Here is a 13,627-nt window from a genome sequence, read left to right as displayed (position 1 = left end):
CATATGGGGCTGGCGTCCTACTCCTTTGAGCCACAGGTGCCACCCAATAGTGACAATTTTCTTTCTTGAAACAGTAGATGCTGGAGTCTTACTGATCATCAAAAAGAGTGAAATCTCATCATTAACACTGGAGTTTATTTGATGTTTGATAAATACTACTGGTTAGCTTAAGTTGAGTTATTTGTGTTCCAAGCTGCTAAAAGTTTTTCTTCTGGAACAGGTGGTTAATGTTATTGCCTTTTGTGTGGTCATAGGGATGTGTATAGTTTACCTCTTCAATCTATTAATGTGGTTAATGATTTTATAGTTTTAATGATGTTAAAACATCTTTCCTTACCTGAGGTAAACTCAGTTTGTTCTTTATATGTTTTTTCTGTATTACTTGATTCTGATGAAACATTTTGTTCAGGATAAGTCTTCATAACTGAGGTTACCTATAAATTTTTCTTTCTGTTACTATACTCATGGTTCTTGTTACACTGGCCTCATAGACTTGTTTGCTGGATGAGTTTCTGTGAGTTAGGAATGATCTGTTTCTTAAAACTGGTAAAACTCAGCTATAAAGCCATATGGTCTTGATACTTTTTTTTGAGACACTAAAAAATAATTTTCTTATTTTGCTTTAATGGTTAGGCCTTCTGCTTTTTTCTTGATTTAGTGGTATTGGTAAAATATATTTTTCCTAACAATTTGCCACAAAGTTATTTATAACATTCTCTTTTTAATATTTGGTGAATCTGTAACTATGTTCCTTTTCATTCATTGTTAATATTATTTATAAATGTCTTCTATCTTTTTTTTAATATAATTTGGCTGAAGATATATCAGTTTTATTAGTGTTTTCAAAGAACTAGTGTTTTGCTTTGTTAATGTTCTCTGTTAAATGTTTGGTTTTCATTTCACTAATTTCTGCTTTTTATTATTGTGTTCATTCTACTTTGGGTTTGTTCAAGTTTTGGTTTTGGTATTTTTCCTCTAAGTTATTAAGATACATGCTGATAAAATTAATTTTCTGACTTCCTTTCCAATATAAATATTTAAGAAAATAAATTTCTCCTAAGTATCTCCCTTTTTTGCATTATACAAATTTTGATGTGAAATATTTTTATAACTGTTTTGTTCTAAGAATTTTAAAGTTCTGATTATGATTTTTCCTTTTTTCTGTGAGTTGTTTAGAAGTGTATAATTTAAAAGTGTGTCATTTAAAAGCATGCTCTTAATTTTCTAAACATACATGGATTTTTAAATTTATTTTTTATTGACTGATAATGTAATTACATTTTGGTCCAAGACATAGTCTGTGTACCTTTTTGAAATTTTTTGTATTTTCTTTGTGACTTGGCTTGTGGTCATTTTTGTAAGTGAAACGTAAGAACTGGTGTAATATCATGTTACTTTCTTGTTGGTGAAGAATTTATTGGGAGTAGAAATTTGATTTGACTCTATTTCTGCATTGTTAGGACTTGAAAGTTCTGGTGGTAGAGTTTTTTATTTCAGGTTAATTTCAGTTTGACAATAAATTTTTAAAACTTTCTTAACATGTTTGAAGAACACTTTTTTTTAAAAAAAGGTTGTTATCAGAAGAATAATAACAATAGTTCCCTAAGTAAAAATTCTTAAGTAAAACCTTAAGTAAAAACCCAAAGGGGAAGTAAAAACTCCAGCACCCTGTTGTGAGGTTAGAGAATAAGAAAGAGAGTCTAGACCAATTTTTAAACAGGAAGAAGAGAATTTCACTCTGGTGGGGAAATCTAATAAAGATAAAGTTTCCCTTTTCTGATTTCCTTGTAATTCAGATTGGTTGGTTAGACACAGGAACTTAGTTATTTTAAGTGATAAGAGAAACATACATGCAAATCTGTACAGGCTCATTGATCTCAGGTAGTTAGTGAAATACATCAGTGGTTCTGCTGTCTTACTTGTTTTTGCTTCTTTCTGTTTATTTTTATAGGTAGAAGAAGTGAAAAAGCACCAGCATTGTTTAGCATTTAGCTCCTCTGGACCCCAAAGCCAGACTTACTACATTTGCTTCGATACCTTCACAGAATACTTAAGGTGGCTGCGACAAGTCTCCAAGGTAAGCAGGCACTTGCCCAGGAGTCTTCGGCTTTGAGCTGGCCAACAAGCTGCTTTCTGCTTTACCCAAGTCCAGAACAAAGTTAGACACACTTTTCTTTTTTTCATATGTTGCCAGGAGGTATCAATTTTTAGGTTTTCAAAAGTTAATTTTGCCTGAAAAGTAAGTTTTTAAAATTTTTTTCTTTATCAGGTTTTGTTTATACTTAAAAATAATTCATTCAGTAGTGTGGCATTACTGTCTTAATGTTGTAGATAAAAAATATGAGATTGAGAATATTTAAGGGACTGGCCCAAGGTAGAAAAATAGTGAAACCACGTAATACCCGGAGAATTATTACAAATTTCCCTTCTTCCTCTATTTTTTCATTTACATAGTCTAATCTTGTGCCATCTCCCTATCACCTTTTTCTGCCTTAAAGAATGGTTACTTTTTTTGTTTTGCTTCTCGTGATTAAATAAGATCCCCACCTGTCATGGAATAACACATAGTACCTTTGTGTGTGTAATAGAAAATGATAACTTGTAAAAATGTCAGCATTTATTTATCCTTTCATTTATGGAGTTGTACAAAAGGATGGGGTAGATTGTAGAACTTAGTATGTTGGCTTTGGGTATGTTTTTGAAATGATGAAACCTCTAGGGTAGAGGAACATTACAATGGAATTTGCTTTCTTACTTTTGAATTTATAATCCTATTTGTTGCCCAAGTTCAGTGTGATTCATATTGCTGTATGATGTAATTATTTGTCAAATGAATGAGTAACTATAAAACAGTTAACAGAAAATTAGGTAATAATATGTAGAAGGTTGTTTTGAAATACTGGCCACACTTGAATTATCAGGTAAAAACCCATTCTCTGGTGCTGGGCTACCACTTAAGATCATCAGTTCTTTTCTTTATAAGAAGAAGAAATGACAAGTTTCTGTTGATAGGACTTAGAAGATTCCCTCTACCTACCAGGAAAATGGAAGTCCTAAATGTAGAGGGCAGCACTCCTTTGGGAGAAAATGGGAAAGATGACACTTTTCCTTCCCCCTTGCATATGGAATTAATGTGATATAAAGGAGATAAGTACATCGTCTAGTTATTTTAAAATTACTCTCGTGATTGCAGATATGAGGCAATGAGTAGTAAATAATATTGGGCCTTTATATTTAAGTGGTGCTTTTTCATTGTGCTTTTATATGTATTTATATTTAAGTGGTTGTATGGGTTCAAAGCAATACTCCAATTGCCTGCACTCTGCTTTATTCAGAATAAAAGTGCCAAACTGATCAACACACAGCAAATTTCTTCCCATATGGAGATAATGATTTTTTTAAATAACTTTTTAAATTTTTTATTTAATTATTAACTATATAATAATTATATTAATATCATATGTTAATACATTTATATTTGTAGGCAAAGTTGCAAAGATAGTACAATGAGTTCCCAGAGACCCATCACTCAGTTTCCCAATCATATCACATTTGTCAAATCTAAGGAACCAGTATTGGTACATTACTCTGCTTCCAGACTTTATTTAGATGTCATTACTTTTCGCATTAACTTCTCTCTGTTCCAGGATCTAATCCAGGGTACCACATTGCATTTGTTGTCATGTCTCCGTTGTCTTCTCTGTTCCTTGACAGTTTTTTAGTTTTTCTGTGTTTTTGTTTTTTGATTTTGGCCGGGGCTGGGTTTGAACCCGCCACCTCTGGCATATGGGGCCGGCGCCCGACTCCTTTGAGCCACAGACGCCGCCCTTTTTCTGTGTTTTTCATGACCTTGACAGTTTTGGGGAGTGCCAATGGGGTATTTTATAGAATGTCCCATAAGGATATGTTTTGATCTTTTAGACTAAATGTGGTGTGATGCATTTTAGAGCAAATTTCAGCTGCTTTACATTCTTTTTGAAACAAGTCCAAGGTATAAATTCTTAAGCACAGATAAAGACATAAATAGGAATAAACATAAATTATCAAGCTTACACATGGGCACATTGTTTTGCTTGAAACAGTAACAATAAAAAGGATCAGTAGGCATTGAGTTTAATGGTGTTGTAAGCTCTGGAGGTAGAGCAGAGAACAAATCCAATTCTCCTCTCTTGGTAGGGTTTACTCTGGCGAGACAGGTGATAAGTAAACAGACAAGAAAGAAAATAGAAGTAATCATAGTGATATGCAAGAGGATGTGTGACAGAGAAAGGTGGGGAAGGGACAACTTTTTCTGATGGTGGGATAATTAAACAGAAACTTCAATGAAAGCATTATAATTATTTGAAGGTCTGGTGGGAAGAGCTTTCCAGGTGGACGGTAAAGGTAAAGTGAGAATACAACAGGGAGTGTCACAGCTTGGGAAGTCAAGGTAGGCAGGGTCTTATGTTATAGAATAGGAGAAAGAGTTTGGATATTGTTAATATAACATAAAGCCATTAAAGAGTTTTCTTACAGACAACTATGTAATCTGATAGTGGCCGTGGTATAGCCAATGGATTATAGAGGGCAAGATGGAAGGGGAGGCCTTACCATCTGGAGGCTTTATGTTTAGTTTAGGCAAGAGGTGAGGGTGTATTTGCAGGGAAAAGTTGGGTTTTGTAGATCAAATGACAGGATTACTGGTAAATCACATACATGTGGCCTGAGAAAAAGGAGAAATAAAGAATGGCTTCTATATTCGAATTGCTAGATAGATTATAGCTTTAGTGATAGCACTAATTAGACTCTATATTTTACATATTTAAGACTTTGGTAAAATACCGTTCTTGACTTCAGAGAGTTTTCTACTCCAAGAGAAGGCAGAGAGTCAAAGCTCAAGATGTAGATTATGAAATATTTTTAAAGTAAGTGAGGAAAATAATTGAATTCTAACGTGGTTCTAGTGATTTGTAAGTGTCAAGTGTTAGATTGTTTAGTACTCTTTCCCCTTTCTGGCTGGCTGATGTGCCATCTTGTGTAGTGTGTCTGTCACAAGGTTCTCACTTTGATTACCCAAACCATGAGCAGCCATCAGATCTCTGCAGCAGGAGACAGTGGAAGGTGGGGGGAAGATTGTGACACAGGAAAACGTGATGTAGCAGGGTGGGAGAAAGGAATGTCAGTGCCCCTGTCCACTGAGTAGTGTATCACCATTAGAAAGCGTTTGATAAGTGGGGAAATGTAGTGTAGTTATTATATGTAGAGGATAATTCATATATATATATTTACACAAAATACGTTTTATACTTAAAACAATTGTTAATGAGTTTTTCCAGGAGGAAGGAGGAACTTTGATTTAATCACCATAGATGATTATTTATTAACTAGAACTAATTAGAATAAGAATTCTCACCTCCTTTCCTTTCAGAAGGGCTTTGAATGTTTGGAGAAGATACATAGTGTGGGGGTAAAGTTTGAGTTTCAAAGTAAAGCAGATGTGAATTCCACTGTTTACTGGCTATGTGGCTATATCTAAGTTTCTCAGTTTTAGGCTTTTTCGTCTGATAAAGGGAATAATAAGAGCACTTTACCTCTTAGGACTTATAGGAGGTATGCATCTAATGGATTTACAATAGCACATAGTGTCTGTGTGTATGTGAATGATGAAATTTTAACTAAGTAGATAAAATCATCTTATGGCAGTCTTTTCCTACGATCATCCCTTGGTCTGATAATCTTTTAAAGTATCATCTAATTGTTTATTTTCAACAGATAAGGACACAGGTCTTATTTTGTCTGAGCAAATTACCTTTTGCTGCCCTTAACAACCACATTAGCCTTTTGGGGAAAGTGATTAAGGATGGGCAGACGTTGGGGAGAATGAAAATTTCTTCCTTAAAAGTTAGGAGTTGGAAACGGAGGCAAAACATTTTAGTAAACGCAGATTTTAGATACGGTGTCTTTACTTAACCTTAAACATTAGATATATGTTTAAAAAATGTTTAGCAGTTATAGTGAGTAAATTAAAGGGCAAGTGGCTTGTAAGGGGCTGATTGAAGAGGTTAGATATTATAGAAGAAATGGGTGAAGGAACTCTCTGTTTGTGTTCGAATCCCGTGTAAAACCTGACTGTAGCTTTCTTTAAATTTCATATGTTGTGAATCATCTTGTGATAGTTTTTTTTTTCCTTTAGTTCAGAATCTGAGGAGAGTAGGTTGGGGTTGCTGAGAAGAGGATGAGAATCGTGGTCCATTTGAGAATAGTCTTTTGGGGACTTTGCTGTGGATAAGGCTGACTGCTAAAAGCCCCTTCTACTCCCAGCTTCCCCTTCCGCTGTCTTCTGCTCTTCCTCCTATGTAGGAAGGTAGACAGTTTAGTTCACACACTCAGGGTTACTGTGGAAACATTTAGTTTCTTTTTCTTTTCTTCATATTGAGACACAAAGCATACACAGAGTGGATTGTGTGTCTTTACATCCTGACATTTAAATGAAAGTCCATTTGATAAGGGTCTGAAAAAAGACCAACCACAGAAAGGAGTGTCTGAGTTTCTGATTTTTAATTATCATCCCCACCCCAGTTTGGGTGGGAGGACAAAAAAGAATTCCAGTTATTTTTAAATTAAAATGAATTGGTAAGTAATTTTAAAGGAAAGTTCTTTATTTTCAGTTCCTTTTTCTGGATTTTATATATAAGAGAAGTGTTCAGTTCTGTTCTAATTTGATTTGACTTGGGGAAAATTTATAAAAATCAAGTATGTTTTTACCAAGGTAGGCTCTTACATACTTTTAAGCTTAGTCTTAGCACTTACTGTTGCTTGCCAAAATAATACCCAAGGCAGTGCCTTTAGAGTTTTTACTTTGGGCGTGTGTTAGTGGTAGACACTGTGGAAAGCTCCCTTGGGAGGATTACAATATTGGTTGTAAGTTCATACCTAAGATATTAAGGCAGGGCATGCTGTAAGAATTCAGTAAACATCCTATTGTATACAAGGGAAAAAAGTACTCTTTTTGCTGAGCATAGGTACGTGTATCCAGCATGTTTTCAAAGTGGTGGGCCAGGCAACAATATACAAAGGCAGAGGGTGGGAGCTGAGAGCAGGAATTGCAGAAGAGCTCCTTTTAAATACATGAGTAATTTCACAGAAGTGCCGGCCCCTCTATCTTTGTGGCCCACTTTTTTGAGTACATTCATTTTAGACATGTTGATTGATCCTGTGAATTCTTTTCAAGGTTAGTCTTTCATGTGAGTCCATAGCCTCAGCCTTGGCTTTAATTTAGAAGTTTTAGTAACTTTTTGATACTGTGTTATCCCATTTTAAAGTCTGTTTCTTTATTTTATCGCTTAAGTTAGGGTTATGTATGTATATATGTGTTTTTAAATCTTTATTATGGAAAATGTCAAGTATTAGATGTAGAAATCATAGTAACACCCATGGATTATTACAAAGCAAATCCCAGACATTTATTACCTCACTCACAACTATTTGCATGCGTGTGTGTAACTCATGCAAATACAACTACCCTACCATTATGTATGTGTGATTTTTTAAAGAATGAACAATTCAGGTAATTATGGTAGGTTTTACAAATCTTCTTTATAGATTACAAAAATTAGAGTTGATTCACATGTCTTATTCCTGAAAATGATGTAGCCTGTGATACCAAAGCGAATATACAGCAATTGTAGAAAAAGACATATTTCTGAGTTGAACTTTTTACTTTTTATCAGATTGAATGCACCTAAGCATTGATTAGCTTAATGAAAATGAAAACAATTTACAACTTGGCACATTTCAAAATTCAGTAATTTGAATTTGCATAGTAAAATGACTGAATCAAAAGTAATTAAAACTCTATAGTTAGGAATACTATGTTTAGTAATAGGAGCTTTCAAGAGAATTATCCTAATTCTTTTCTGTAGGAGAAAGGAAAAAGGCATAGCATAATCTCTTCCAAGGCCATCAAACCTGGCCAGTTCAGTTTATTACAGTGTGGTGATAGTGAGTCCAAGGTTACTAATTCAGGCCTCATGAAGGCCATTTAGTTTGTCTACATGTCTCTTTCTCTGCTGATCAGTGGCTGATGTGATGACAGTTGCAGGTGACAGTGACCATCATAGTCATCATCTCTCCTGTGTAGCTTAACCATAGCATTTAATTCTTACCCAGTGACTTGAAAAAAAAAAAGATGACTGCAGTGAACTTTTGGTTACCATGACTTACTGGGTTCACCCTTAACATGTACAATGTAGGGAAGTTGGGGCCACATATTATGCTGAAAGAATACACGAAATGATGAGTAAGTATCAGTTTTTATATGAAAATAAGATATGTGGTGAATCATAATTGAGCTTTTGGTTTCATTTGCTTAGAAATAGTATTTTCCTGTTCAGATTTTACTGAAAGAGTACTTAACCAACCACTAGAGTTAAATCATGCTAGTGTAATAGGATGAAGGTTTCCAGCATAATGGATTCTTGTCATAAGATGTAGTTGCAAGGAACACTTTAATATGACTTGATTATCTTTTATACATATCTTGCTTCTTAACTTGAAGCATAAATTTTAAGGAGTGTGCTGCTTTCAGCAAGATCTGTCGCTTGTCCTTTAGGGATTGTGCTGTAGTTGTTTACTTTGGGGTTGTAATGTAGGAAGGTTGGCTCTAGTACAGTTCTTCTGAGAAGTCCAGGGCTTTTCTGGAAACAGTTCATATTTTATATCCAGTGTTTAGAAAAAGTATCAAGGGCTCTTTGATCTAATAAGCCTATGGCAGAATATGAAGTAGAACTAAGGGTCTGAATGACATGAATTTTAGCTTATAAAATGCAACCTTTTATCAATTCTGTAGTGATGATGTGAGAAAAGTTTGGGAGTTTAGTATGAGAAATTTGGGTATAGGAAGACTTCAAGGAGGTCATGGGTGAGCTGAGTCTTTTAAAAGAAACATAGGAGTTCACTACTCAGACAAGAAAAGAAGGTTCATTTCAAGGATAGGTAAATGATAGGCAGTTTGCAAAGATGTTCTGAAGAGATGTATTTATATACATATCACAGAGATCTGAGCAGTGTGGGAAAAAAATTGAAGCTAAATAAAATAAAAGAATGTGGATTAGTATAGATTGTTTTCTGCTGATCATTTCATCTTCTTACAGAAATGTGACTAGAAGTTGCCCAGTATTATAATTAACTTTCCTTTGTAGTATAATAGGTTTGTTGTATAAAAATTTATATTATGGAATCTTTATTACAGGCATAAAGTAGCAGCCTATAAAATGAGAGAACTTACAAATTCTGTTTTGATAAGCGAAAGATGAAATGTTTTGAATTGCATTAAATTTTGATTATGTTATGCATTAAACTAAGTTAAAATAGTAAAAATACGTAGAACTAAAATTCTTTTTAGTTAGAATTCTGTTTCATCTACCTTTATTTCCATGGTGCTAAACTTCCTTTATTTTTGTATAGTAGCTATTGTTTCTGAAATCTTAGTTAATATATTCGTGAAGAAGAGATTTTCACTTTAGTTCTGAAGTTATTTTAGTTTAAAACTATTTAATTTTATTTTTTCCAAAGTTGTATAATCCAATTTTATACTAAAAACAAAGCTACCTCATTTGCTTTACTGTCTCATAACACGAAAAGCATGTTAGCTCGGCGCCTGTAGCTCAGTGAATAGGGGTAGCCAGCCACATAACACCAAGGCTGGCAGGTTCGAGCCTGGCCCAGGCCTGGTAAACAACAGTGACAACTGCCACCAAAAAATAGCTGGGCATTGTGGCAGGCACCTATAGTCCTAGCTACTTAGAAGGCTGAGGCAAGAGAAGCACTGGAGCCCAAGAGTTTGAGGTTGCTGTGAGCTGTGATGGCACAGCACTCTACCAAGGGTGACATATGAGACTCTGTCTCCAAAAAGAAAAAGAACAGCATGCTCTTGTGAAGTAGTGTTTATCTGTATACTTAAGATTATTACCATTTTAATTCGTCCCAGGAGCTTCATCTCCCTTTTCATGTCTTCTCATCTGCCTCTTGCTTTCTCCAGGTGTGTTGGCATTTGCAGCACTACTCCCCCCCTCCCGCCCCCCCAAGTGGGACGAGGAAAAGAAGAAAGAAAGGACTCTTTTTCTGGCCTTTTTTGTGCCAGGCACTATTCTAGGCTCCATGTGTAATCAGAACCTCAGCAAATGGACATGTGTTCCTCATGTTTTTGCTGGAACTCTGGAAACATTTTTCTAGGAATCATTAAGGAAGGTTGGTTGGGGTCTGCGCTGCTATTGTTAGTACTTCCAAATACATGTGGATTTTGTCTGTGGATTGTTACTTTTCTTAAGGAAGGAATTTACAGCTACATTTTAAAGTTGCAAAGTATTATTTTAAGATTCTGAAGAGCTCTTGTAATTACTGTCTAAGAAGATAGTAATTGTTGTGGTTCTTTGAAATAATTGTGTTATTTAGAATTTTCTTTGAAAGTGTCCGTTAGTTTAAACCTGCATTATAGTCAGAGACTTAGAATAGAATTTAAGATTTCAGAAAGCCCCGTAGACTCCTAGACTTCCTTGTCCCTCAATATTGATAATGTTTCGTGACGTCTGTAGTGTCCAATGGGACAGTTCTTCCTTACAATTGAGCTGAAGTCTTTATTCCTGTAACTTCGATTCATTGACCCTAGATTTGGTATACCTAGTTTGATATAACACAAGATGATTCTACTTCTTCTCTTATTTGATAACTCCTAAATATTGTCACGTTCCCTGATTTGTGTCCTTACATGGCCCCGTTTTCTCCTTAGCAGTCTGTTTTCAGGAGAAGCATCTCTGATAATACCAACAATTCCCCCTGAGTTCTCACACCCTTTATCTAGTAGCGTCCCTTCTGTGTGCACTCTGGTTTGTGGAGAAATTGTCTGATCAGCACAGAGTAAGTGACCATTATTTTCCTTACTTTTGACATTATGTCCAAAGTAAGTATATTATTTTGTGAGGTCAAGTTGAAAATGAAAAGACTTTTGTTTTACTTTTTACCTTTGTAAAAAGAATAGATAGATGGTTGTTGATAGATACATTTTGTTAATAGTAAAATTATGTACGGTAACAAATAGTAAAATTATGTACTGTAACACTATTATTAGTGTACATAATAACCGACATTTTTGTAAGTTGTGCTATTTGGCGAGTTTATGTAGTAGCCCTGTGAGGTAGATGCTCAACAATTCTATGAGATTGGTTTTTATAACAACAGATAATCTCTTGGATATTATCGTTTCCAGTTTGCAAATGAGGGAGCTGAAGTATAAAATATTCAATTACTGCTTTATGCAATAAGTTCTACTGCCTTGCTCTGTTTATTTAATTGTACTTTCACTGTTTTACAGTGTTCAGAAGGGACTAAAAACAAAGATTCAAATAAAAACTTAAGATTTACTGACAATGTCAAAATATAGCATTTTTTATATTCAGAGTTGTCAGCAGAATCCAGGCAGCTCAGTTGTATGATAAAAGGTGGTTTATCAAGCAGTTGCTGAAGGACACTTGAGCAGAGCCATTCTACATTGACTACTAATCTTTTTAAATGATGATTATGAGGTACTTTAGGAATCTGAGATGACTTCTCTGTCATTCAAGGAAGATTAAATTACATTCAATATTGAAAGAACTGCTGTTGTCTGAATCTTTGCAAACTGGCCAAATATTATATATCAGGAACTTAGTATATAGTGTAATTAGAGCTCTGTATCTGGTCATGTTCTATTTTGAAGTTAAAGCCTTTTATCTGAGGTTAGACTAATTCAAATACATATTCTTTTTTTTTTTTTTAAGAGATAGGGTCTTGGTCTTGCTCACGCTAGTCTCAAACTCCTCAGTTCAAGGGATCCTCCTACCTTGGCCTCCCAGAGTCCTAGGATTACAAGAGTGAGCCACCATGCCTGGCCCAAATATATATATTCTTAAAAGTTTAATGTTCAAATTAAATACTTACTCATGGGATTTCCTAGTATTTTTAAACCCAAAGAATTCAATTTTTTCCAACTACTCTGAAGAGTTTAATTCTTCTACGCACTGATCTAATTTATAATTTTATAAAGCAGAGAATAGTGGAATAATTGGGGAAAAAAACTAGGAACTCTGTACCAAACATACTGGACCTTGTGCGTCAGGCTTAGAACTTAAACATTGATTTGAAGACATTTAAATATAAAACAAGAAGCTTATTTCTAATAATAGAATTGATTGAATATGTATTTATATTATTTCTTTTAATAGAGAGCTAGAAAGTTGTTTTTTTGTGGTTTGCTTCTCTTTTGAGAAGGAAGATACCACCTTTGGGAGAATGCTGCCTTGATTTTCATCAACATTCTCAGATAAAAACATTCTAAAGAGATTGTTTACGCATATTTTGCCAATAAGGAAATGAGGAAGGAACTCTTGAGTTCAGATTTGATCTCCACCCAAGCTGAGCTCTATTTTCTTTTTGTTATCCAGAAACACAATGGAGTTTATGTGTGTTGAGGGAGATAACTGTTAGAATGACATTGGTGGCTTGTGATTTTAGAAGGCTGTTGGTGCCATCTCCTCTGTCCCTTTACAGTTGATTCTCACTCACAGGGAATGAGGTGGCTGGTCCACATGTTCACTTTTGGCTACACACTGAGCTCGCTGAACAAATACAGCAGCTAGCCTGTGAATACAGGGCTTACTTTGTTTTGGGAGTGGACTGTGTTGGAAACTGTTGATGTGGCGCTCCAAGGTTTGTGTTCTTGGCTCTGTCCATGTCCTCTGGGCACCACTGCATGTGCATTGTTGCATTATAGTTGTGTAGATGTCTGTGTCCTCACAAGGCTAAGCTTATAAACCAAAGACTGCATCTCTCCAGTACCAAGTGCAGTGCCTGGTTCATAAAAGGCAAATACAGAATATATATTGTATGGTTTGCTCAGGTTACCAGGATAGCTGTGAGCACACCCACTCCTCGTTGGCATCCCCGTGCCCTTCCTCCCTGGCAAAGCAAGTGAGAGAAGCCTGAGAGGATCTCTTAGTCTAGATGTCTCTATATTGTTTTTCCTATGTTATTAGAGCTTGGTGCTTGAACAATGCGCCAGGTGTATTATTTTTTTTTTTTTCTAGCCTGCAGCTCTTTTCATACTCTTTTATTTTGGGGGTTGTTTCAACAGGTATCCTATAGCCTGTCATCTTAAAATCATACCCCTAACCACTCTTGCCTTCACAGAATCCCATCTCTCATTTTTACCTGTTAATGGCAGCCTTTTTCAGTTATCCTGCTGCTTATCTTCATTGACTTACCATTTCATTACTTTTTTATTGAAAAGAAATGGTAAGATCCTTTAACAGGATCAGGAGATGAGATGTCATAGTTAAAAGCTGTGGTCAAGCTAAGGCATTTTTGTAGGAATTTTTTTTAAGAAATAATTACATGTTATGGAGAAGTGGGAATTGAAATTTTTTATTAGAATGGAATTTTTTTCTTTGATACAAAACACTATAAAATTTTATTGATAAGGATGAAATTGAAACAAGCAAAGTTGTTAGAATGCTTATCCAATAAAGATTAATAAACTACATTCTAAACTTATTCTAAATTTATACTCTCCCACCTCATGCCTTCCCAAAGCATTTTTGGGAAGGATGAAAATTAA

At 35.0% G+C, this 13,627-nt stretch overlaps 1 protein-coding gene across 1 annotated transcript in view; it reads left to right on the top strand.

Annotated features, from left to right (window-relative positions):
- Positions 1-13,627, top strand: part of PHLPP1 (PH domain and leucine rich repeat protein phosphatase 1) — a 231,035-nt gene that overhangs the window by 117,789 nt on the left and 99,619 nt on the right. The window contains exon 3 of the mRNA XM_023512412.1: positions 1,952-2,077. Within this exon, the coding sequence (XP_023368180.1) occupies positions 1,952-2,077 (126 nt within the window). The remainder of the gene's footprint in view (positions 1-1,951; positions 2,078-13,627) is intronic.

Source organism: Otolemur garnettii, unplaced genomic scaffold (assembly GCF_000181295.1).
Source record: "Otolemur garnettii isolate 467f Iridium unplaced genomic scaffold, OtoGar3 scaffold00027, whole genome shotgun sequence".
NCBI classification, from domain to species: domain Eukaryota; kingdom Metazoa; phylum Chordata; class Mammalia; order Primates; family Galagidae; genus Otolemur; species Otolemur garnettii.
The sequence above is the reverse complement of the archived record's forward strand: the minus strand, read 5'-3'. Positions and strand labels throughout refer to the sequence as shown.